This window comes from Oryzias latipes, chromosome 9, assembly GCF_002234675.1.
Source record: "Oryzias latipes chromosome 9, ASM223467v1".
NCBI classification, from domain to species: domain Eukaryota; kingdom Metazoa; phylum Chordata; class Actinopteri; order Beloniformes; family Adrianichthyidae; genus Oryzias; species Oryzias latipes.
The window spans coordinates 19,926,946-19,953,810 of record NC_019867.2 but is presented as its reverse complement, the minus strand read 5'-3'; the positions used below and the strand labels follow the sequence as shown (position 1 = coordinate 19,953,810).

Genomic DNA, 26,865 nt, shown 5'->3' with positions numbered 1-26,865 from the left:
ATCTCTTGTGGAATATAATGTCTGAATTGTTGTTGGACCTGTGGCAGATTTGCTATGGACTGTGTTATCGTGAAGGTCAGGCATGTGATTGAATATTTTTTTTTCACGAGCATCGGATTGATTGTCATGGCTTTTTACAGGCATTTGTTTGCACATATACTGTTGCCAGGTCTTATTAACATTACTGAATAGAAACAAATGTTTTTGTTTGTTTGTTGCATGAGCAACAACTGAAGGTAAACAAATGTTGGTCATATTTAAAAGCAACATCACATAATGTCTATGCAAATACTTTATCTGCATGATAACAATTAACTGATATGTGACCAAAAGGGTCCTAAAAAACAAAGAAGCATTTTTAAAAAGTTATGAAAAAACCCAATAATTTTATACATTAAAAAATATGACGGCACAAAGTTCCAAGGAAAAATGGATACAACCTTTATGTCTTTAAGGCTTACCGGTAATTAAATTGTTACACCATCAGGAGTCTAGCTCATGCTTTCAAATATTGAAAGAATGTAAGAGCACCATTGATTTGACCCATATGATCCATCAGTTTCATGCATTTCAAATCTTTTTCATTAGGTATTTGTGTGAGAATAGCCGTATTGTTTTAAGGAAAAACACAATCTTGCCTGCTCACATGGTGTGGTAAAGTAAACGGCTCAAAGTGAAGTCATTCTGCATGACTTTATGTCCATCATTAAGTAGATTAGGTCCAGATCAGATTTTAAAAACAAATGCGTTTTTCTTGAATTCACAGTCATGTGATCAGACAAGCACTCAGAACAAGTGCTTTCAGTTACACTGCAGCTGCTCTGGCATAGAAAATGCATGTCTTTGCGTAGAACAAAAAAGTCCCATTTAGAAGACATTTTGTAGAAAAAAAACCCTCTAACCTTGAATTATCATTGTGAAAAAAGGTAATTCTATATCAAATAAGCAATTGTTTCTCAAATAAATGTTAACAATGAGTCCATAAAACCTTTCCTCTGGGACAGTGTAAAGTATTTGAGCCTAATGCTTGTTACAAGGGTTTTACTATTATTTCAATACTTCCCTTCAAACATTATTAGTATCTAAAACTTTGTAGCAAGTTGAGCAGATCAAGGAGTTAACTAGCAGCATCATTTAGGGAAATCTTCATAAAGAATGAAAAACACTTAAAATATGTAGTGCTGCTTTTCTCGTGTTGCTTTGAAACTGCAGAGAAAAAAAATACAATTGCTTTGAAAAGTAAGATGTGGCACTTTGGTAATAGTGTGTAGAACAGTTGGACCTATAAATATTGTTGTGAACTTACAGCTTTCTCTCAATTTGAAAAAACAAACAAACACTAATATAAACTTAACACAAAAAGTACAACATTGGTGTTTAGCTAAATATTTTTTTAATTGCAGAAGTAGTCCTTGGCAGCATTTCCTAAAAGCTTGCAAAGTCTGTTCTCCTTTATTTTTTCATGCTCCTTAGGTGCATGCATTAGTGGAATTAGCAGCAGAGTTGAGTATAGGAGTCATGCTCATGAAAAGTTTGCCAAATCTTCCCTGCCAATACTAAACAACTTCTATCATTGTTGCTTTGGACTCGTTCTCTGAGCCTCGCTACCCACAGGGCCTTTCCATCAGACGCCTGATTAGCAACTGGCACTATCCTTCATTCAGGGCCTGTGTAATAAAGTGACTTTTAGCTTTAACTGTGTGGAGTGAAACACTAGTAGCATCTCCAAACTGTATGCCAAGTTCCATATAACAGGGATGTCAGTGACAGGCTGCAAAGTGGACTCCCAAGAAAACGACTTTTCTCTAACCCTTCAAGCACTTGGTTAGCTTTCACGGATGTGCAGTCAAGGTTTGCAGGATGATATTGAACACTTGTGTGCTCAGCCTGGGCCTGTTGTTCCTACCAGAGTGGCCAGGGTGCTTTGTGAGAGTGGGTTACCTTTCCACAGCATTAAGAGACCAGCACAAGGAGGTGTACGGCTGTTGTGGTTGTGTTTTGGTTTTCCCCCTGCTATTAAGACTCCTAATTGTTAGATGAATACATTTTTAATTGTCTGTTTATCTTTTTTCTTCAAACTTGAGTCATCCAAATGGCATTTTAGAGTGTATAGTGCAGACAGTGAAAATTATTAGCACAACCCCTGTACTTAACTCATCCCACAAATAAATATTCTTTAATATTGAGGTCCTATTTAAAAGGGAAACAAACAAGTTAACAATACACAAAAAGTCTTGCCAAAAAAGATTGTTACAACAAAAAATAATTCACCTAATAAACATTTCCCCACCTTTTGTGCAAAGTACATTTTGATGTGCACATGCAGCTTTATGGAGGGATTATTAGTAGTGACATAGTCTCTTCTGTAAAAAGCTATGTGCACATGCATATAGTTATTGTTTATGCCACTTTAATGCTCCTACACACAGTGGGGGAAAAAGTATTTTGCCAGTAACCCAACAATGCAAGCACTTAAGAAGGCTCCAATGTTCATCATAGGTACATTTCAACTGGGAGAAAAATAGACACAAGGGAATCATATTGTATTATATGATTTTGAGTATTAATTTTTTGGTAAGAATTTATCTCCAGAAAATTGATAAAAGCAAGATCACTGACAGTTGCCTTGACCGGGGCACTGGGCAAGTTCTTATGTTGTGAGGTACAAACAGCCCAGAACTGCATGGGACCTGAGGAGAGCTGGGACCACAATTACAAAGGTTACAAGAGGGACACACAACATTACCCAGGATTCAAATCCTTCAGAGCTCCAAAGGTCCTCTTGCTTAAGCCAGCACATGTCTAGGCCTCTCTAGAGGTTACCAGAGACAATCTGGATGATCCAGAAGAGGATTGGGAGAAGGTCATGTGGTCAGATGAGAGCAAAATGAAACTCTTTGGCATAAACGCCACATACCGTGTTCAGAGGGAGAAGAATGCTGAGCTGCAGCCCAATAACGCCATTTCCCCTGTATAGCATGGAGGTGGAAACATCATGCTTTGGTGCTGCTTTTCTGCAAAGGGTACATGATGACTGATCTGTATGAAGGACAAGATGAATGGGGCCTTGAATGGTGAGATTTTGAGCTAAAACCTAATTCCATCAGTGAGAGCATTGAGAAGGAAACATGGCTGGATGTTCCAGCATGGCAATGATTCCAAACACATCACCCAGCAACAACGGGGCAGCTATGTAAAAAGCATTTCAAGGGTCTGGAGTGGTCTAGCAGGTCTCTGGACCTCAATCTAATAGAGAATCAGGAAGAAGTTGAAAGTTCTTGTTGCCTGTCAACAGCTCCAAAACATCACAACTCTTAAGAAGATCTGCATGCAAGAATGGACCAACATACAAATCAAATCAAATCAAACTTTATTTATAAAGCACTTTTCATATAAAAATATAACACAAAGTGCTTTACATTAAAACAACAAAATATAAAAACAAGCAAGCATTAATAAATAAATAAATAAATAATAGGGCCCCCCTCCCCGTACCTAGCCCCCCACGCCTTTCACACCTCCCACTCTCTAACTGATGGAAAATGACAATGAAAAATAGGCTGTAAAACATATGCTGAGCACAAAAACATGATGCGGGAAACGCTAGTAATTGGAACCTCCCCCCCTGTGAACAGCCGCATAGACAGCCAAATGCAACATCACAGGCTGGGACCACTCCACCACAGCTAAGCGGTGATGCAGGTCCCCACCCAGAGCCGCAGTGGCTGAACAGCAGCCGTCCCAGAGGGAGAGGTTCCAGCTGAGGAAGCACCGGAAATAAAAATGAATAAAAATTGAGAATCAAAAAGTAAACATATTGATAAAAACGATAAAACATTGAAATAAGGTAAATTAAAATAACACGTTAAAAATCAGGTTCAAGTTCATAAAACAAGATAAAATGGATAAAGAAATAAAATAAAAATAGAAAATACATATAGATAAATAACAATAAATAAATAAAAGTAGTAAAATAAATAAATAATAAATAAAAATTAGCTAAAAGCCAGGTTAAAAAGATGGGTCTTGAGCCTTTTCTTAAAAGCATTAATGCTCTCTGCGGCTCTCAGGTCCTCCGGCAGACTGTTCCATAAACGGGGACCATAGTGCTGAAATGCAGCCTCCCCATAGGTTTTAGTTTTTACAGTTGGAATGGTTAGCAGACCAGTGCCAGAGGATCTCAGGGTCCGCGAGGGTTCATACCTTACTAAAAGATCTGATAAATAAGAAGGCGCAAGACCGTTAAGACATTTAAAAACTGTTAAAAGTATCTTAAAATCAATCCTGAAGCATATGGGGAGCCAATGCAGGGATTTTAAAATTGGGGTGATGTGAGCCCGCCTCCTGGTCTTTGTAAGAACTCGTGCAGCAGAATTCTGGAGAAGCTGAAGGTTCCTAATGTTGGTTTTTGGAAGACCAGCAAGCAGGGCGTTACAGTAATCAATTTTACTCATGATAAAAGCATGCATTAGCATCTCCATATTAGCAAGAGAGAGTAGTGGGCGGACTCTAGCCAGATTTTTGAGATGATAAAAACCAGTTTTAACCACCTGTTTTATATGTGGGATAAAAGTCAGCTTAGAGTCAAAGATAACACCCAGGTTTCTGACTGCTTCCGAATGACTTAAGGAAAGTTCCTGTAGCTTCAGAAACTGTTTCTCCCTCTTGGCTTCAGGACCAATAACTAAAATTTCAGTTTTTTCCTGGTTGAGCTGCAGAAAATTATTTGCCATCCATAATTTTACATCTAAAATACAGTTAAAAAGTGCTTCTATTGGTCTTGTGTCATCAGGAGACATAGCTATGTACAGCTGGGTATCATCAGCATAGCTATGAAAACTGATGTTGTGGCTCCTGATGACATTCCCCAGAGGAAGCATGTAAATGTTAAAAAGCAAGGGGCCCAGGATGGAACCTTGAGGCAGACCACAATTAATTTCATGGACCCCAGAAAAATATGTGTCCATGCTTACCATAAAGCTTCTCTCCATGAGATACGACTCGAACCACTTGAGAACAGTCCCTGAAAGGCCAAGACTTTTAAGTCTGTTTACAAGGATCAGGTGATCAACAGTATCAAATGCTGCACTTAGATCTAACAGAACTAGTACTGAGATCTGACCTGAATCCAAGGCACACCTGAGATCATTAACAATTTTTAACAAGGCCGTCTCTGTGCTGTGGTTCGTCCTAAAGCCAGACTGGTTTATCTCAAAAATGTTGTTTTGTAAGAGAAACTCGTTTAGCTGAATAAAAACAAGTTTTTCTAAAACCTTACTTAAAAATGGCAAGTTGGACACAGGTCTGTAGTTATTAAAAACTGAAGGGTCTAAATTAGTTTTCTCGAGTAATGGTTTCACCACTGCCGTTTTAAAGGCAGCAGGAAAAATACCCGTCTGTAGAGAGGAGTTCATGATATTTAAAATCTCACTCTCAAAAGACCCATAAAATGATTTAAAAAGTGATGTAGGGATGGGGTCTAAAAAACAAGTTGTTGGATTAACTTGGGAGAAAACTCGACCAAGTGTTGCAGCTTCAACCAGGTCAAAACTGTCCAGTGCTTCCTCAGGTAAAATCAAGCCATCATAACCAATAGAGAGGCTTTTCTGTTCTTTTATGATGTTCATTCTGACAGAATCAATCTTGCTCCTGAAGTGGTCTGCAAAGTCCTCACACAATGAAGCCGAGGCTGGCATTGGGTTTTTGTTCACATTTGAGTTGATTAAAGATTCAATTGTGGTGAAAAGGACTCTGGGGTTATTTTTATTTACAGAAATGATGTTCGCAAAATATGAATTTCTGGTCTGTTTTACGGTTTGATTATATAGTTTTAGTTGGTTTTGGTATAATTGATAGTTTATTTCAAGTTTGTGTTTTCTCCAAAGTCTTTCGGCAGATCTGCAACGTCTCTTCAATTGTTTAATTTCCTCAGTTCTCCAAGGAGGCGTGGGTTTGATTCTTATCTTCTTAGATGTTAGTGGAGCAACTGAGTCGAGACTGGATTTTAATTTACTGTTAAAACTTTCAACAAGTAGATCACAGGGGGCCGGTAAGACAGGTGGAGAGTTGGAGCGAACAGATGTAATAAATTTTTCGACCACTTCAGGAGTCAAGTAGCGTTTCTTCACCATACAGTCAAGACCATAAGTATTTGGACAGAGACACATTCTTTCTAATTTAATTTCTGTACATTACCTCAGTGAATTTTAAATAAAACAACTCAGATGCCATTGAAGTGCAGACTTTCAGGTTTTATTCCATGAGCTGGACAAAAAGATTGCATAAAAATGTGAAAAACTAAAGCATTTTTTAAACCCAATGCCTTCATTTCATGGGCTTGTAAGTATTTGGACAATTGACTTCTATGCTATTGCATGGGCAGGTGTGGGCAATTCTCTTATGTCATTATGAGTGAAGCAGATAAAAGGCCTGGAGTTGATTAGAGGACTCGTGCTTGCATTTTGAAGATGTTGCTGTGAACAGACATGCGGTCAAAGGAGCTCTCCATGCAGGTGAAAGCAGCCATCATGAAGCTGAGAAAACAGAAAAAAAACATGTGAGTAATTGTTACAGTATTAGGAGTGGCAAAATTAACAGTGTGGTACATCCTGAGAAAGTAAGAAAAGAAGCACTGGCTCAGCAGCGCAAAAAGACCTGGACGTCCACGGAAGACAACAGATGTGGATGATGGCAGAACCATTTCCATGGTGAAGAGGAACCCATTCACAACAGCCAACCAAGTGAACAACACTCTCCAGGAGGTAGGCGTATCAATATCCAAGTCTACCTTAAAAAGAAGACTGCATGAAAGTAGATATAGAGGGCACACTGCAAGATGCAAGCCACTCAGAAGCCTCAAGAATAAGAAGGCTAGATTGGACTTTGCTAAAAAGCATCTAAAAAAGCCAGCACAGTTCTGGAAAAACATTCTTTGAACAGATGAAACCAAAATCAACCTCTACCAGAATGATGGCAAGGGAAAAGCATGGAGAAGGTGTGGAGAAGGTCATGATCCAAAGCACACTACATCATCAGTAAAACACTGTGGAGGCAGTGTGATGGCCTAGGCGTGCATGGCTGCTAGTGGCACTGGGACACTAGTGTTTATTGATGACGTGACACAGGACAAAAGCAGCCCAATGAATTCTTAGCTGTTCAGAGACATGCTGTCTGCGCAGATCCAGGTGAATGCAGCCAAACTGACTGTTTCATAATACAGATGGACAATGACCCAAAACATACAGCCAAAGCAACTCAGGAGTTTATTAAAGCAAAGAAGTGGAATATTCTTGAATGGCCAAGTCAGTCACCTGATCTTAACCCAAGTGAGCATGCATTTCAATTGTTGAAGACTAAACCTCAGACAGAAAGGCCCACAAACAAACAGCAACTGAAAGCCGCTGCAGTAAAGGCCTGGCAGAGCATCCAGAAGGAGAAAACCCAGCATCTGGTGATGTCCAGGAGTTCAAGACTTCAGCCTGTCATTGCCAACAAAGGGTTTTCAACCAAATATTAGTAATGACCATTTTGTTTTCAGTTATTTCATTTGTCCAATTACTTACAAGCCCATGAAATGAAGGGATTGTGTTTAAAAAATGCTTTAGTTTTTCACATTTCTCACAGTTGAGTCTGATGAACAGTTGTATCTGATAAACATTACCAATCTCTCTCACATAAGAGACTCTCACATTTAAAGTGGGACAACTTGCAGAAAGTGACTGACAAATAGTTTTGCCTCACTGTATAATTTCTTCAATGTTGCAGTGCAGAATACTTTAGTCTAAAAAAATTCTAGCTAAATAAAATGGTGTTTAGAATCCCTCAGTTTAATTTTGTCACCATAGAAATTCATTAGCAGTTTTGTGTCATAATTTGAATTCTTGTCTTTTTATAATCAGCTCAAAGAAACGTGCTATAGTTTATCTGGATATTCTTTATGGCGCTTTTAAAACTTTATATCAACTTGAAAATATATATTTTTAGTTCACATGATGTTGGCTCACTTAGCAACAAGAGGTTGGATTTTTTTCCCCTATAATTTAATGCCTGACAGAGAACATTTGAATTAAAACTTGTTCAAAATTTTTGATTTGTTCAAATGTTTCTTTTATTTTTTTAAATAAAAACATGTGTGCTAATTTCTATTTAACCATAAAAACATGTTAATTATTTTACCAAAAGTATGGCATCTGTTCTACTGCATGAGCTATGGTGAGGTCTCCTCTGGTATCAAACAAAATGAAAGTTTTACAATCTGAAGATGTAATAGTTATGAACTTTGACAGTGAAGTTAAAATACATGGTAGATTTTTGTCTGTGTGCAACCATGCAACATATCAGGCTCCAAGAACCTTTCTTTCTGAGGTGACAAGAAAATTCTTGGCTTTTCCTCAGAAACCTTTACCCAAACAGACCTGCACACAAAAGACATGCGCATAAATGCACTCAAGTTGTCAGTACTCTTTGCAGAAGTTGAAGATGTGTGGTTAAGTAGGAAATTGTGTTTATAGAGACTCCTTATAGTTAAATTGCAGTCACATGAGAAGGTTGCTCCTGCAAACAAGCATCTGGCAGTCCTGGCTGGCTGGCTCACTATATTCCGAAAAATTACTATCTGCACCTTGGTTTCCATTAAGATCTGGGTTAGAAGACGTTTGTTTTACCCTTTTCAGAACAGGAAAGTTCGTTCCTACTGTTGGAAATGTTTGTTGGGCCATGGGTCATTTGTCTCATTTGGTATTGTTTTCAATGGTCTTTCCATGCCTGGATGTAGTTCATCATGGGGAAGTATGCAGCAAGTCAAAGTGCAACTAAAGAAACCCTTCCGTCTTTTAAAAGAAAATACATCAAACCTTTAAAGGAGATGACAATGTTTTGATCTGTGCTTTTTTCCTAAATGTTTTTAAATCTGATTAACTGTAGGGTACTAATAAGTTATATAATTTTTCAAATTCCCTGCAAATTCCTTGATTGGATTTATACTAGGACTGCAGCTCTATAACCTGTGTATTGCTGGATTCAAGAATACAGAAGGAAGACCTGGTACTAACATTGAATAGGGAAAGTTTTTTTTTTTGTGGCAATTTATCAAACTCCCACTACTGCACATTTAAACATATACATTTAATTAGTATCTCTTTCCTTTTTAATAATCACCTATCTTCTTCGAGGAGAGATGCCAAACAAACGTAGGTGTTTAAGTATGGGTTGTGGTTGCTATGCAGTCATTCTCTTCAGAAAGTCTAAAGAACTTGAATTGTTCCTATCTGGATTCAAATATATATATTTTTGTCTCTAGGTCTTCCTGACATAACTTTCAATATACAACTTTTTGTTTTCTTGGAACCACGCAGTGGTCTTTGGTTCCTTGATTGATAATGGTCTTTCGGTGTTTGTGTGTATATCTTAATATCAGACCAGAAATAGAAAATTTTAAGTGGTTGGAAAAATATAGGAGATGTCAAACTTTTTTTAGTGGTCAAAAAAGGATAATAAAAAGTCGTTCCACTTGCTTTAAAGTACTTTTATCTTATCGTAATGTACTTTTTTGTTATATTGCAGCAATCTGATGCCAGTTCATAGCGTAGTAACAACAGATCCTTGGAATTGATTAAGATAAAGTAGAGAGGCTTTTATTAATCTTTTTCTCTAGTGCACATTTTTTTAAAGCAATGGAATTCTGATATCTCTACCCACAAGACATTTGTTTACAACTTTCCTAGAAGCATACAAATCCAGTGGAATCAGCCTCACCTTTAAAATGGGTTCCTCACTTTTTTGTCCTTTGAAATGCATCAGTGACTTTATGTTACAACGGCTGACCAAACCTTCATTGTGTAGTTCTTCGGGTGCAGTGTCATGACAGGAAATGATGAATGATATGCGTTGGTCCAGTGCTGTCAAACGTATTGGACTCATCAAGTGAGGGATGACTTTTATAATGGACTAATTTCCATGCAGACAAGGCCTTCCACATGTCTCTGCCTGTCATCTGTCATAAACATGAATCAAGGGGCCTGAAGGCAGCTCAGTCAGGGTTATGATAGGCCCTAATAGATGCCGCTAAGTTGGCTGAAAGGTAACTGCCAGCTTTTTAGTTGACCTATCCTTTCCTTTATGCATGTGTGACATGTGGTCAATTTGATCCTTTTCTGTGTGTAATCAAAGGTTAAAGACAGAGGACCCGAGGCCACGCGGCGATTTTTCAACTGGTTCTACTGGTGCATCAACCTTGGAGCCATACTGTCTCTGGGATTTGTGGCCTACATCCAGCAAAATTTCAGCTTTGAACTCGGCTACATCATCCCCACTGTGTGCCTCGGGGTGTCCTTCCTTGTCTTTTTCTTGGGGCGTACTGTTTTCATCACCAAGCCTGCTGACGGAAGTGCCTTTTCAGACATGTTCAAGATCCTTGGCTATGCCTGCTGTTCAAAGAAACCAAAGGAGCCCCACTTGCTTCGGTAAGAACAGTTTAAAATCAAAGAAATGTATAAAGGGTGGTCATTCTTTGATTTCCAGTGCATCTCTCAGATGCAAAGAAAAAGGGATGGAAATGTATATAAAACCTTTTCTTGTTAGGTTTTTTCATTGTTTCTTTCTAATGCTAGCTGACAGCAGCTTCAGCATGTTTTGATAGACCTTTATCTTAAATCCTGCTCTGATCCCACTCCATAACACATTTTTTGTGTATGGATTCATCTTTATTCCTGGAGGCTACAACTTATTCTAATGAGATCTATATTGTCTTTGAACCAAAGTAGCACTGGGGACTGAAAAACCTGACATCGATAGTATAAACTGGAAAATGTTGCAGCCTTCTAAGGATTTTGTAATTTTTGAATCTCCAGATCTAGTATTAATAGACTGAAGTGTGAAGGATTTTTTTCCCCTGTCTCTAAAAATACATGAAAAAGGGTAACATTAGAAGGCTAATTAAGCTTCTCACATAAAGATTAAACATATTCAAACACTGTTTCAGATTTTTTATTGACAATATTTGCAGAGAATTCCTCTGCACCCTTAATATTTTCTTTTTGCTCCTCGTTTCCCTGTGAAGTGACAAACCAACGCTGCTCGACAGTGCAAAAGTGACCTACGGGGGGAAATTTCCAGAGGAAAAAGTGGAGGAAGTTAAAGCACTGTTGAAAACTCTTCCAGTTTTCTTTGCGCTCATCCCATACTGGACTGTGTACTTCCAGGTAAAATCATTTTCCCTTTTTGAAATTGCAGTGATGTAGCTCTACACCAGAGACACTTTTGGTTGTGTAATGGAGCATCCCCCTTTTTTGTTTGTGTTGGGTTGCAGATGCAGACAACATATGTCCTGCAGGGCCTCCATCTAAGGATTCCTGGTACATCCTCAAACATTACTACTGAGTCCCATCAGGTAACCAATGCAGAATAGTTATTTGTCCAGGTGCCTGCATTTTTTTTTCTTCCTACCAGTATTAAAAATAATGTGGTCAGTTGCTGAGATTTAGTATGGTCTCTGAGCATTAGAAGCAAAATAATGATGGCAGCAAGCTCTGACCAGCATTTCAGTTAATTAGAAACACGCTTTTTTTAAATTTATTTATTAGTGAAGGAGTCATTTGGTCACTGACACACAATGGCAGGAAACAGCTGGAGGCAACAGCATAGGCTTGTAATGCCTTCAGGATTAGGTCAGAGCAGACTAATACCTCTCAGATTAACAACCTGGATGCTGTATCTCTCCACAGCAGCGCCTCCACCTGATGCTTCCTGGTGATTGTTGCTGATGTAACTCGCCCCCACATATTGTGCTGTATGTTGAGTTCTGGAGGGCTTTGATATCTCCCCCTAGCCGCTCCACATGATATACGACTCCTCAAAATGCTCAGCCTTCGAAGAGATCAAATTGAACAGACTTCAAAGTGCAGAATAAATATTAAAGGAAGCTTTTCAAGCTTAAGGTGTGAAGTGAACTAGTTTAATAGAAAATGTGAAGTGAAACACGACAGTCCTACACAGGATTGCATTTCACAAAAAACTCATATTATTTTTTGCATACTCAGCTACTCCACATTTGTGGAGTATTTGTTTTCATTTGTTTTCAACACCCAACTTTTAGCTGTCTTTTTAAATCATGTCAAATAACTAAAGTAGGATTCTGCTTAATTCTTTTAAAGATTGCATTATGTAATAAAGAGGGAGCTGAGGCATCTCAACTGCCAACCCCCCCCATGTCTCAACCTCAAAAGGGAAGTGAGATTAGATGCCTCTGTGATTTACGCCCTCAAATCGCCTGACGCATTTAGCTAAAGGCACACCATTTGGAAACAAATAAATGCAGTCTGTTTTAGGAAAGTCAAATTCATACTTACAGTATAATCTACAAACGCAAAAAGCAGACACTTTGGAAATGATGGCTTAACAGAATCATTTTAAATTAATGAAACAGGTCTGAACAAAAGAGAGCGAAAATAATTCAGACTGTAGAAAGATGTGAAAGCAGCTAACTCTAACCCCAGTCTGCCCGCTTTAAATGGTGACAGTACACACTGTGCTGTGGAGCTCAGGAAGTGATGGTGAGAGTTTATCAGGAAGTTAGAAAACAATTCCAGACAGACATGTTAAGGTTAAAATGATCTGCAAGCAGCATCTGGTTTTTGAACAGCCAAAAGCAAAACTTTGGACTGTTTCTAAATTGGCTTTCTGGAGCCCTAACCTAAATCCCATTGTGCAAAAAGCTGAAACTTTCTGCCTGGAAAAAGCACCCTTCAAACCTGAGAGGATGAGAGCAGATTGCTCATCAGGGGAAGGCCAATATACATGGCATAAGATGGGACATTTACTGAGACGGTCATAAAAGGTGGAGAAACAAAATAGTTAAGGATGCAGCCATTTTTTGATTTTGCCTGTTTCATTTTTTTTATTATGTTCAGCAACAACTCAAAAGCAATATATGCTTTTCATTAACCTATTTAAAATAAAATTATTCTCATTTTTCAGTTTTACATTTGTTTTAATGATCATTGTTTTGTTCTTCTCACATCTCTACCAACAGGTTTCCCCACATCACACCTATACATTTCTTTTTAAAATTACACATTTATTTTATAAGGAAGGGAAATCTGTTTTTTTTTTAGAAATTCATTTACATTAAAAAACTAAACACCTTTAGATTTTCAAAAACAAAAGTTCTGAACGTTTACATAAACCTACATTTCAAAATAAAATATTAAATGATAGAACACTTTTAGAGTAAAGTTGTTTCAGTTTAAACACTACCAAGCTGTCATTTCCCTGTTTATTCAGGCTGTTATGAATCATTATCTGTTCTGTGCGTTGAAGTCCTTTAAAAGAAAACATTCTGCTGTGTAACAAAACTCATACAGCCATGAATAAAGATCTGAGCATTCATGATTCCTGTCAGGCTTTTGTTCTTACAAAGAAGTCTTCTCACGTAGAACATCCCGTCATTCTGAGTATTCTGAAGTGCAAACAAGAGCAAAACGCTCTCTGAGGAACTATGTACAGATCGCTTGCAGTTACTTCAAGTAGTGGAAATTCAATTTGAAAATAAATGATTCTATCAGTTTTGCTAAACCGGAGAGACATCAGGAATTTAGATGGCACTCTGAATTTAAATGACTAAAAGGGCTCCTGCAATTTGGTACAGTTTGATTGTTCACTTTGTAAAGTAATGCATGAAATTGTAAGTAGTTGCTAGCTTTTCTAGTTTCAATATCGCAAAGTCTGTTTTCCCATTCCACTTGTTCCTTTCTTAGATTAGATCATGTAGAAATGCATTCTGATTTGAGCCAACCTCACAGATATTTCAAAAGAAAAACATTCTTCATTTTGTTACACGTTAGGAAATATGTACTTAGTATTTTATAGATCCTTAAACTAGCTAAAAAAAGCAGTGGTTTTTAAAACCTTTATCAGAAAAAACATAAAATAGAATTATTTGTGTTATCTTTCTCTATCCTTTTTTTTAAAGGAATGTTGGTCTACTTTTCTTTATCTCATCACTTCAGTTTGTTGAGGTTTTGGGGGAGTTGTGTTAGGTTGTGTTGATGTCTGGACCTCAACTCTTTGTATTTTTCAACCATTCTGATGTAGGTGTGTTGGAATCCATGTTTCTTTGAGCTTTTTTTTCGTGTTGTTTTTAGACACATGACACTTCCTCCTGCAAGCTCTCTGAACCCACCACACTTGTTGTAATTGTGCTGTCATGGATGTTAACTTTTCCCCTTGCACCATGACGCATTGGAAGCTCCTGGGTTTATTGCATTTTTCTGTGCAGCACGCTGCCTGACCTTGGGTTAAATTAGCTGGGAAGTCCTCTCTTTGAAAGACAGCTGTTTAGGGCTTTCCATTTGTGAATATTCTTACTAATTAAAGAACTCTATAGAGCAACACTGCACTCAGTTCTGTTTCTACTGCACCTCTGATTGTAAATATCTTTACATTGATATTTATTTGGTCCCTTTTTGTCTGATTGTGAATTAGATGAATATTCTTTCATTGAACTGTGTTAGCATTCGGCCACCTGGGGGTGCCAAAGCAATATCCAGACAGATCCATGCGCCTTAGCACCCACATATGAGGACACAGCTGCCAACTTTTGTTGGAGTGCAATTACTTTGTGCCTGCTTTTCATTCTCCTGCAGATTTTGATGCGATCTCGTTTTCTCCGAATCCCCCAGATGACGTTCCAGTTCCCGGCTGCGTGGCTCACTATGTTTGATGCAGTGCTCATCCTCATGCTGATTCCTCTGAAAGACAAAGTGGTGGACCCTGTCCTGAAACGCCGCGGCCTGCTGCCCTCTTCTCTAAAGAGGATTGCAGTGGGGATGTTCTTTGTCATGTGTTCAGCAGTGGCAGCAGGTGAGTTCATGCTCTGCATTGTAGCTTCATGGAGTCTCGAGGCAAAGAAGTATCTGCTCTTCAGAAGTAATACGAGAACAATAAACACGTGGTCTGACAATTAGCAGGGAGACAATTTCCAATATTATAGGATTTACAGTCATTTGCCTAATCCTTTATTTGTGCAATAGGGAAGTTAGCAAAGCAGTCAACCTGGCTAATATTGGGATTTGGATTAGGATTAAGTCCTTAATCAAAATATCAACATAATTTCATTGTCCATCTGATCCCCAGACCTCATCTAAGGCAGAATAAAACCTCTAATTATATATAATGTGCCTGGTTCATGCAATATGACTCATCTTCTTTGCTACTTCTCAAATATGATTTAATAGAAATTTTGATCATTTTGATCCTAAAAGCAAGAACTATAAAGAAAAAAATCACTGCACCATTACAGTTTTTTCTATAAAGATTAGGGGTGCAATGGACCACGGATGATCCGTGATCTGTGCGGATATCGAGCCACGGTTCGGCACACACGTGTACCGCGGGACCCCCATCCCCCACATTCTCGTGAGGACCTCACGCTTGCATCATTAAAACCAATTGTCCGTTCACACCGAACACAATTCACGTGTCAAATTCATGTACATGCGTCAAAGTAACTGCTTGATGTTTGTCCAGAAGTGTATCAACCTTCAGTTCCCGCCCCTTGTGGGAGGAGCTTCCGTCCAAAGCTTTCCGCGGATGATGATAGATCCGGTTTATTTATTTTGAAGAGCTGTGCACGTCTCTATAAAATCCTTCAGAAATCAGTTCGATTCTCTCCCAGTGAGGAGCAGCAGCCGTCCCGCACTGTGGCAGAAAGGTGCTGCTCCATCTGGCATCAAGCATTATATATGCTTTATTGAATCTATGTTTTGAAGCTTTAAAAAAATTTTTTTGTAGACCTTTATTTTGTTGTTTTTGTCCTGTTTTTTTTCCCCATTTTACTGATCCAAAAAAGGATCCAACTGTGACTCTATGACTGTGACACCATCCGAACCGTGACACCTCTGATAAAGATGATGCTCCCACCTCCTTTTTTAATGTTTATTTTTTTCAATTTTTGTAAGTTAGTGTAATCAAGAACCAATGTTCTCCTTAAACTAATTTTGAATAGTCAGTTTAAAAAACAGCTCCTCCCCTGCTCTTTTTTCCTCCAGACGTTAATTTAAATGTTTGTTTTTGAGAATGAGTCTGTTTATTTCTGGAGCCTAGTAGTTCTAACGAAATCATGTGCATTCCCAGTCGCAGTTGAACTTTCAGTTCCCAAATCAATCCAGCATCACTTTCTATTTCGAGTGCAGCTGCCCACAGGTCTGTTATTTCTGCACATCAATTCAGTAACACATCTGAGACCTATTTACCTTCTATTGATTATTTAAAGAAAGACTCATCAGTGGGCTGTAATGTACTGATACTCACTAATGTGCTTTGAAAAAAAAGGCAGAATGAAAGCAAACCAGAAACACTTCTAAGAAATCCTCCATTCATTCTCTGCTTAGTCCTGTGCAGGGTCTCAGGGGTTACGGGAGGCTGTCGCAGTTATTTCAGGGCAAAGGCGGGGCACACCCTGGACAGTCCATCGCAGACTCATTCCCACTGAAGGAACAATTTAGAATAACCAATCAACTAATGAGGCTTGTGTTTGGACCGTGGGAGAAACCCAGTAGGTCCAGAGAAAACCCACGCTGGCAAATTCCACACCAAAAGGACCCAACCAGGATTGAAATCTTCTCACTGTGAGGCGAGAGTGCTAACCCCCACACCGTACAGGCCTCTGAAAAATCAATTTTCATTATATTTTTCAACAACTGCTCCTTTATCCTTTTTTTTTTATCCTTGGGAACATTACATCCCTCACATTGACCTTTCAAATTGACTGCTGCACTTCCTCCAGTTTCCAACTGTTAAACATGCACTAAATAAAATGTGACAACAGTTATTAGCTGTTATAAGTTTGACTGCTATAATAGAAAATTACATTCAAAAAGCTCTTAAAATATAGTTTTAAATGTATGAGCCCCCACTTCTCAAATGAAACATGGACTAAATTAGAATTTTATGTTGCTTAAATTTGAAAACAAATCCTAAATATCTGAATGTAAACGTTTAAACCATATTTTTTTCCATATGCTCACTTATATAATATTAATATAATTTGTAGTCTCAAATCTAAATTCACTTCCTTATGAAAGCTGTTTCTTGTATTTTTACATTTAATAATCAAGAAACATTATTCATGCTGAATGAATATTTTATGGATTCAACAGGAAACTATTTTGCCAGAGTTTTTTTTATCTTATTCTGGTCTGATTGTAAAAACCATTTAGCAATGTGCTAAGTACAATAGTTTAAGGTATGTATTAAGAAATCATGTTTAGCAATAGTAAATTTTTAGAACATATAATTCCTGACAACATTGATATTTTGATATTTCCTCTTACAGGGTACAGGTCTGTATTTTTCCATGTGTGGGGGAAAAAAATCAATCCTACCATTTAAATTCAGGCAAAATAAATTCAGCGTATGGCTAAAAGCAATTCTGACTTCTGCAAGTGGAGAAAAAGGGTTTAAGATGGTGCTGTGGTGTGGCCATTGGTCACAGAATAGATGCTGAATACACAACTAGAGTGCGGAAGAGTTCTGTCCTGGATATTTGGAGTGAAATCATATGTGATTAAACGGAAGCACGTTTTAAGGAAGGCCTTAGAGATTAACCATTTAGTTTTACACCTACAGATTATCATTATTTTTTAGTAATCATACAGTCAGAAGTACGTCCTTGTGGGCTTTTTATCAGCAGTTCCCTCATCCACATTTGATCTGTTACACACTGACTCTTGGGAGCTGCTTCACATTGGAGTTACATGTTGAACTCTTTTTCTTTCTTACCCTTCTCCCTTTCCTCCTTCAAATGGTTTTGTCTAGAGACCAACAGATGAGCAGCCTAGTGTGATACATTGTGTCCTAACAATGTTCTTCTGTATGGAAATGTCATTCTCCTGATCTGTCCTCAGCAAGAACTGTGCCACAGTGTCGAAACCACTTTTGTCGGCTTCTGTTTGAAAAAATCACAACAACCCAAAAACTTTTATGGACACACTGTTTGTTATGATGTGTCATGATGCGACAAATGACCCTCCCATTTGTTGCGGGACAGCTGATGACATGCTGTCAAACAAACAGCAATCTTCCTCTGATTGTTTACTCCTAGAATTCAAAGGACAAAAAGCCCAGTTTTCAAGTATTGGTCTGACATTAGATATGAGATTTGTTGTTTTCCCTAAAATAAAGTGTCTGCATTTATTTGCTAAAGCTCTTTTTTTTAATGTTGTTATACTTATTTTTTTAATTCACCAGAGCAGAAGCAGAGTTGCTAAGTATCACTCATCTCAAATGAAGTATTAAGTTGTGTTATGATAGTAAGCTGTCTCTGGGAGTTATCTGGAAATAGCCTCTGGTTACATGATAAAAGCTATCGAATAAAGAGGCGGCTACGATAGATGACTACTGCTCGCTTGTTATTATTGAACTGTCTGCGCTGTCCCATTACTAAGAGCAGTAATATGCAGCCAAGCGGATATTCTCCTAATTAAGTGCTAGTAAACCCTTCAAAATAGCTCAATCCTTAACAGGGATCTTCTCCAAAAGTAGTTTTCCCATCCCCAAAATATTGTCAGAGTGTTTGCATTTAGTATGTTGTGTCTAAATATATATGTTGATGTTTAAACAATATTTTTCTTGTCTCTCCTACTAATGTTTTCTTGGGCTTTTTTGTGTGTGTGTGTATGTGTGTGTGTGTGTGTTTGTGTGTGTCTTTCCAATCAGGTATTCTGGAGACCAAGCGCCTGGAGATTGTCAAATCAAATGGTACCATTAACCAGGTGCTTGGCAACGTTATCTACTACGTCGCAGATTTACCCATATGGTGGCAAGTGCCTCAATATGTGCTGATAGGAATCAGCGAAATCTTTGCCAGCATTGCAGGTACAGTTGTTCGACTTCCTCTGTGGAATTCGTGTCTCACAAACTCTCATTAATTTTGTGGTGAGGCAGAAATTGTGAGCTTGACTAACAATGAAACACTCTTGAGGAACGGGATTAGGTTGCTTTGGGCCAGGCTGATTTTCCTCCAAACTATATTGTTCTACATATAAAGTGTGGGCTAAAACCCACAGGACTCCTTCTGGTTGATAAAATGCTGTAAGGACTGACGTCTGAACCCTTTTGTGATTCATAATGAGGCTACTCCGTCTTAATGTGTTGGTGGGTTGCTGTCCAGCGTAAACGGCCCAAGACATCAATCGATAATTGTTTTTTTGGCATCGCCAGTCATTGTTCAGTGATGAATCATTTTAAAATTAGGCTTTAGATAAATGTACCTTTTAACATTTGAAATTCTAACAGCATTGGATTTACTCCATGTGGCTAACTTTATGTTTCTGTGGTTAACTAAAAATAAACACAAAAGCTTTATGATATCAACTTTTGGCCAGGATGTTGACTCTGGCCAAAATGATTCTAGTTTTGATAATAAATATAATATATAGTAAAGTGACATATAGAAAAATGTCTCCGCTCCGTCTTAAGTATAAAAAACGACCCCATCCCTAACCAAGATAAACTACACCAGATCTCATTGATTTAAAATACCACAGCTTTAAGCTGGACTCATGCAGTTTAGTGAGCTTTCCTCGCTTATGCCTTAGTCACAGCTGCTCTTACGCAGGCGAAAAATGGGCATACCTGTATGGGGAATGCAGTGTGTGCGCAGGGTTTGGGGAGGTTGAAAAAAATGAACGTGCCTGCGTCTCACCTACTTTCCCCTTATGCTACGTACGCGATGGGCACGTGTTCAAGAACATGGTAAATGTCATTCTTGAATGCGCCTTCAGCATTTGTTCACACAGGTCTTTCGTTACCTGATACCAGGGCATGTTCTCACAGTTGGTTGAGCCTTGATGTGAAATGTGGAAGCGGTGGAAAAACCTCGTGAGTCTTGCTTCAGGCTTTTTCTTTCACAGCTCTATTTTGACAAATGAAAGACTTGCTGTCATATAATTCCAGCTCAAACCTTAATTATTATTTTCTTCTTCACAAACAATTTTCAACCGGTTGGCACCTTCATGCTTTGAACATTAACTTTGAAATCAGCGTCCCTTATTGGTCAAAGTTCAACTGGTGTAACTTTCAGCGCGTGTTTAATTGCCACAGACTTTATATTTAGAGCCCAAAAATAGATTTTGAATGGAAGGGTTTTAAATGCGGAAGCCCAATGCGTGCACATGCGTGTTTACGTAAAGTAAGGAAATAAGTAGGCTATGTGAACACCCTATGATTTTGCGAGTTCTCCCACTTAAAAATCATTGAGGGGTCGGACATTTTTTAATCTTAGGTGCATGTCCACTGTGATAGACAATCTAAAAATAAATCTGGAAATCACAATGCTTGATTTTTTTAAAATAATTTGTATGTATTCTATTGCTGCAAGTAAGTATTTGAACACCTGAGAAAATCTATGTTAATATTTGGTACAGTAACAGGAGAACTTGCAAAAAATCCCAGGGTGTTCAGATACTTATTTGCCTCACTGTAGACCTTTCATTGGAAGCGGTCAGTCGAACACGCATTTCCAAACCCGGTGTGAATGCAGCATTCCTTTACTCTTACGTGTTGTTTAAACGTAAGAGTTGCCCGCAGCATGCCGGTAGAATAAACAGGTGGAAATTGAATACGTGGAAATTGAAATTCCGTTTCTCTTCAAACTCCAGTCTAAACAGGGAATCTAACTTCAAAAATACAAAATAAAATAGAATAAGACGGAAAAAAATAAAGTGACTATAAAAAGAGAGAAAAAAAAGTGACTGTAAGAATGAGAAAAAATAAAGTGACTTTAGTATAGTTCTTCATTTTTTACTGGTGGAAGGTGCAGTTCATTGCTGATGAGGTAGAATGACGTGTGCGTGTCAGAGTTCAGCAGAGCAGGGGGGCAACGGGGCAACAAGAGGGGAGGGGGGGCAGGGCTGGGAGAGAGTTCAGCTTCCTGACAGCCAGGTGGAGAAAACTGTCTCTGAGTCTGCTGGTCCACCCGTAAGGGCAGTTGTGACTAAGGCATTAGTGAGCCTCCCTGGCTTAGTGAATTCAAACAAACTGGACTGTTGATCGTTTCTCAAAAACTTCAAAGCAGTGCAAAATGAGGGTAAAACAGAATGCAACGGTTTTCAAATCCTTCAAAGCTGGGGAATTTACAATCTACAGCACACAGTCTTTTACAAAGATGAAAAATGGAATCCATTGGAATCTACTGGGGGCCAGTCTGAAAACCTTCATTTGAATGAAATGCACTTGCTACAATTCTTGCATGACAATTATTTCTATGCTCTTATTAAAACATTTTTTTAACAAATGCTGCATGCCAACACTGGTGTTAGAATAGGTATGTGTTAAAAGTGAGAAGGCCACTCTTTCTAAGTCCTCTATATTTGTAACACGCTCTTATACATTAACAATAACAAACTAATATGCAAATATACATTACAGCAGGTCATAAAAACTACAACAACTAATAAATTATTGTGTTAAAATCTCACTTTTACCTAATTCTTTCTCACTTTTTACCAAGGAAGGCATCTTGAGAACAATGTTACTCCAGAGCCCAACATTTAGTTTAATTGAGCAGTGCACAATTATTGCCAAATCACAACATAAAGTAGATTTGATACTGAAACTATGAAAATTAGGACACACAAAATCCCCTGTGGAATACTTTGAAAAATCACTGTCAGTGGGATGCAGTTCATTTCTGCATCTCAACTTATACAATCTGGGAACAATAAAGAACAATGCTCCTAAACAGCACTGCTTTTCTCTGAGCCCTCCAGCCAGTTTGACTGTAATGTGGTAAAATTAAGAGCTTAATTCATTAAAAAACAAAAACAAAAAAAACATGGAAGCTATAAACTTGGAAGTTCAACCTGAAGGGTTGCTGGTAGTCCAAGCTTGCAGATCCACATGTTTTGGGTTTGTATGGAGTGTTTTTCACCCATAATTCAAAGTATTTCGCAATTCTGAATTGACAATTCAATTTGCAATTTTATCATACATATTATAAAAACATTTTGCAATTGGCAATTCAATATGAAGTATAAAATTACATTTCAATCTTACAAATGTAGATATTTATCACAAACGTTTTAAAAATAATACAAATAAATAATCAAACGTTTCAGCATTTAATGCATCCGATTGTTAAAGTTACTAAAACAAATGTATTTATCCATTATTGGATTGGTAAATGTGTAAATCACCATTAATATGGTCCTGTCATAAATGCTGGTGAAACTCCAGGTCAGGTGTAATTTAGCTTTATATGTTAAGCTTAGCATTTATTGTTTATTTCAAAATATATTTTCTGCTTATGTCTATTTATAATATTTTATTAGAACTTAAGCAGAATAGATGGCATCTTTTTAAAAAAAAACATTTTATTAGGTAATCCCAATAAATCATTTATAAATAGTTTGTGTCGCAAGTGGCAGGTTTTAGCTCATTTTGTGGATTATTATGTAAAAACATTACAGTAATCTGCCACTTTGCACTTAGGCTAAAAGATTAATTGTCATTTTTACACCATAACATCTGTTAAAAGTGTCAAGGAAATTCTCCCTGTAACAGTGTGATGCAACAGAATGAGGAATTGCTCTTACTTTATGAGATTGTTGCAGCACAAGAGAAAAACGACACCAACAATATCCTTTAGAAAACATGGGAAAATTCTTGGATGGAGTTTTTAGACTGATCTTAGCGTAGCAATGAGTCATTCCTTTCTGAAATACAGCACCTTCCTCAACTAATAAATTGCCTTGTATTCAGTCTCTCAATCTATATTTTTTGTCTATTGTCTTCTTTATTGATCATAGCCTGAGACCTTATTAGTGTGCTGCAAGTATGTTCAGACATGTTTCCAGTTCTTGGCTTTGATCTTCTGCTTTTGCAGTAGATGACGATGTAGTGACTCTTATGATGCTAGTTTGATTCCTTTTCTTATTTTATTTTTAAGAAAAAAGAGAATTTAAGCATTTGTAAATTGTTTTGTTGTTTTCTAACTTCTCTAAAGTCCCACTCCAGTCATCTTTTGATCTTTTTTCAAAGTGTTCCCAGTGGTCTTTTAAGTATGATTATGACGTTTTTAAGTGAAGTCAAAAACTGGAGTTATTTTCTAGGATGTAGTTTCTGCAGAGCGGTAGTAGTTTATTAAAAATCGCCTCTGAGTTGTTGGCGGGACTGTCAAAAAAAGAAGAAAAAAAAAATATATATATTGGTGGGACTGTCAGCTCAGAGCAAGCCTGCCTCATTTCCCATCATCCCTTTGTAAACTCTCCCCCGCTAGTTTACATCGCCTCACAACCTAAACCTAACAGTAGCAGTGCAACAGAAATGGCAAGCAATGTTGGAGCTATCCAGCCGTACAATCCGGAGTCAGATCGGAAAGGAAAAACAAAGACATACATGGATCTATTTGTCTGCAAGTGGATGCATCAGAATGGGATGGATCTGGGAGCTTGTGGCTGGCTGACTCTAACACCTCCCTCTCTGCTACAGGCTTCTTCCTAGCCCATTGTTGTCACCTGCTCCCAAAGATTTAAATAAAGAAATACTCAGAAATGCAATATAAGATACATTTTTTTATAACACCTAAAACACAGTTTTCATTGGATTGGGTCTTTAAAGGAATATAGAAGAAAAAATATATATATAATTCTTTAGTGAAAGGTGATATTCTTATTCTATTAAAATAAGTTTGGGACAGTCCTTTTATGAAGTCAAACTTCAATAAATAACCTTGTCATATTCTGAACATAAGGATTTCCTACTATACTCTCATTATGCAACTTACCTTTTGTAAAGACTGTGCTGTGCTTTGAAATTAACAAATCATAGACAAAAAAGAAAAAGGAAAAATAAATAATACATGCACAATACCCATGTAATATATACATTTCCCTTCAAAACTGTTTTTGATCTAGAAAGTTCAGGTTTTTCTTCTGGTATAAGGGTAAATGTATTTAAGCATGAATTTCACGTCATGGGCATATAACAGATTTACCTCAACATTCCAGTCTGTGCTGTTCCTTCTGCAATGCAGGGATGTTTTTATGTAACCCTCACTACCTAATGCAGCTACATATTGCAGTCTTCTATAATGTGCATTCCATAGCTATCGACCGCGTTTTGTTGCTATCCAAAGGTTAGCTTAGAATATGAACAAATGCAATATGTGTCTAAAGGTCAGCATTCTCCATTGGGTAGCCGTGCTTCATCATTGCAGTGTTGTGCCCGCTCTCAACTCCATGTTTTTATAAAATAAACTCATACAAACATTTGATAGAAGGTTTCAAAATGTTTGGGGTTTTTTTATCACTACGAACAGATGTTGGTAAAGGGGAGTTTCTACTCACGTTTGAAACGCCATGAAATCATCTGTGACAGCTTACAGTAGGACAGAATCTCAAGATTTTTTTTTTCTGCCTATTTTCTTCTTCTTTCTCTGTGATGATACAGTAAGCATGAAGGCATGTGAACCAAGCAGAGTGGGTAGCAAACAATGGCACCACAAATCGCCATAGAAAATCCACAGCAAGGCAAGCTGCTAGAGAAACCATTAAGAATTCTATGAATTGAACACTCAGCAAAACCCAATATGTTTCCAAGCCATATAAAAGTCTATCTTATCTGTTACATTTTTACTCTACAATAAGAGATTGCATAGCTCATTTTGACAAAGCCAATTTTCAGGCACAGCAGTACAGAACAGGGACCGTTCTTCACATAAACGTCCAGTCAATAAGGCCGCTCAACTCCAGCCTTTATTTTGGCTGTTCAGGATCTCACGATGACCAGAGATCATTGGTCCAGTTTTCGTCTAAGGCGAAAACACAAATGAGAATGAGAAAAAGACATCTATAGTGACCTCTAAGAAGAGGTCAGCCCTTCCTTTCATCTTTGTTAAAGTAATTTTTCCAAAATAAATGCAGTTGTAATAAAGGACCAGATTTACACAGAATCTTAAAACCAAAATGGATTTTTCATACTCACATGTGTTAATGCTCTTTGTTGCAGGTCTAGAGTTTGCATATTCTGCAGCCCCCAAGTCCATGCAGAGTGCCATCATGGGGCTCTTCTTTTTCTTCTCTGGGATTGGCTCCTTCGTAGGCTCTGGTCTTTTGGCTATTGTCTCCCTAAAGGCCATTGGCTGGATGTCATCACAAAAAGACTTTGGTAAGACACCCAACAGACACAGCACAAGACAAAAAAGACAAAAGAAAACAGTCACCCTACTCATCTGTTCTTATCAGAATGATGCCAAGATATTTAAAAACCCAGGCAATAGCTCTTATGGCTGTGCATTTAAAGTATTGATTTGTATGTACATTGGTTAAAGTCTCTTTTTTTGGCATCAGCAGGAATCTGTTAAAAGTTTTGAAGCCCTATTACACAGCATTAGAGAATAAAACTGGTATAAAGACAGATTTTAGAGAATAAGGTGCCAAACGCATGTCTTGGAGTTAGAAATGGTAAATGGCGTATACTTTTATAGCGCTTTTCTACCTTCTTCAAAGCCCAAAGCGCTTTACAGTCACAGACCCATTCACCCAGTCACACACATACACATTCACACACTGCCAAAACACAACACAACCAACCTCCCACCAGCAAGTTGGGGTTCAGTGTCTTGCCCAAGGACCCTTCCACTCATGGACGTGCAAGGCGGGAATCAAATCTGCAATTTTATGATCATGGGTCGACCGCCCTACCGCTGCACCACGGCCGCCCTGAAAGCAAAGTGAAAAGGACGAGGGTGATATAACAATGACAACTGGACAGAAGTAGCTGCTTTTTAGGACTGCTAGCCAAATGGCCTTTCTCTAGTATTATCTGATTCATGAGTTTAACTTTAAAGACTCACTCCAATGAAAATTGTGTTGTTGGTGTTTTTAACGTGTTCTTGTAGCATTTTTCTCATATTGGAAGATATTTATTAAATCATGTATTTCCTTTTTCAAATCGGGTTGGAACGGGAGCAAATAAAACCAGATGTTTAAAAAAGCTCAGACTTCTGACGAGGACAAAGCTGGCCTCTTCCGCTTCAATTCTGAAGCATCCACTCGCAGAAAAAATACACATTCTTGTCTTCATTTTTCTTGTCTGTGCTGGCATCTGACTCAAAACTTTTCTGCTGCATATCTCTTATATTTTCCGCCGCTTTTTTTTGATACGCTACTGTTAGCTTGGGCTTTTTAGGTGCTACAACCTAACAGAGGAGCGCGTAAAAAAAGGCCTGATGGGAAAATTAGCTGAGCTGCCTTCCCACCCACAACCGTGATGAGCTTTTCAGATGAACTCCTGCCGCACTGCTGAAAATATGTCTTAAAAAACAACTCAGGCTTTTTGATTTTTGCTAAAAACTGCATATTCATAATTAAAAGATCAATGGAAACGATTTTACAAAAGAAAACAATATAGTTGGAGTGGGAGTTTAAACTGCAGCAAAACTGATGACTCAAGTTTATTTTTTTATTGGTATATATTATAGAATATGCAGTGTTCCCCCGTTTATCCAGGGGCTTGCATTCCATAAATAATCCATGATAGGTGAAATCCACAAAGTATGAATACAGCTGTTTTAAGGATGTAAAAATGCCGCCTAAACACTTAATACACTTTTCCCAACATTCACACTTATTTCTCTTGTTTCAACTCTTACAATTCAAAGCTTTTATAGAAAAATAAGTTTGCTCAGAAAAACATCTGCGTTGCAGCGAGACCGAAAAGGGTGCACTGTATTATAGCGAGGGACCACTGTATAACACAGTGTAAATATTGAAAAATGAAACAAGTGGAAGAGTTTTAGCGATTACAATGAATAGCAAAATGTTTGATTGATTGAATTTTTGGAATCATCACAACATTGTGACCTCCTGA

At 37.9% G+C, this 26,865-nt stretch overlaps 1 protein-coding gene across 3 annotated transcripts in view; it reads left to right on the top strand.

The window, feature by feature from the left end:
- Positions 1 to 26,865, top strand: part of slc15a4 (solute carrier family 15 member 4) — a 38,493-nt gene that overhangs the window by 1,567 nt on the left and 10,061 nt on the right. For all 3 annotated transcript variants that reach the window (XM_020706125.2, XM_020706128.2, XM_004072720.4), the window contains 6 exons: positions 10,168 to 10,460; positions 11,057 to 11,198; positions 11,306 to 11,386; positions 14,676 to 14,856; positions 18,712 to 18,870; positions 25,003 to 25,161. In XM_020706125.2, the coding sequence (XP_020561784.1) occupies positions 10,168 to 10,460; positions 11,057 to 11,198; positions 11,306 to 11,386; positions 14,676 to 14,856; positions 18,712 to 18,870; positions 25,003 to 25,161 (1,015 nt within the window). The remainder of the gene's footprint in view (positions 1 to 10,167; positions 10,461 to 11,056; positions 11,199 to 11,305; positions 11,387 to 14,675; positions 14,857 to 18,711; positions 18,871 to 25,002; positions 25,162 to 26,865) is intronic.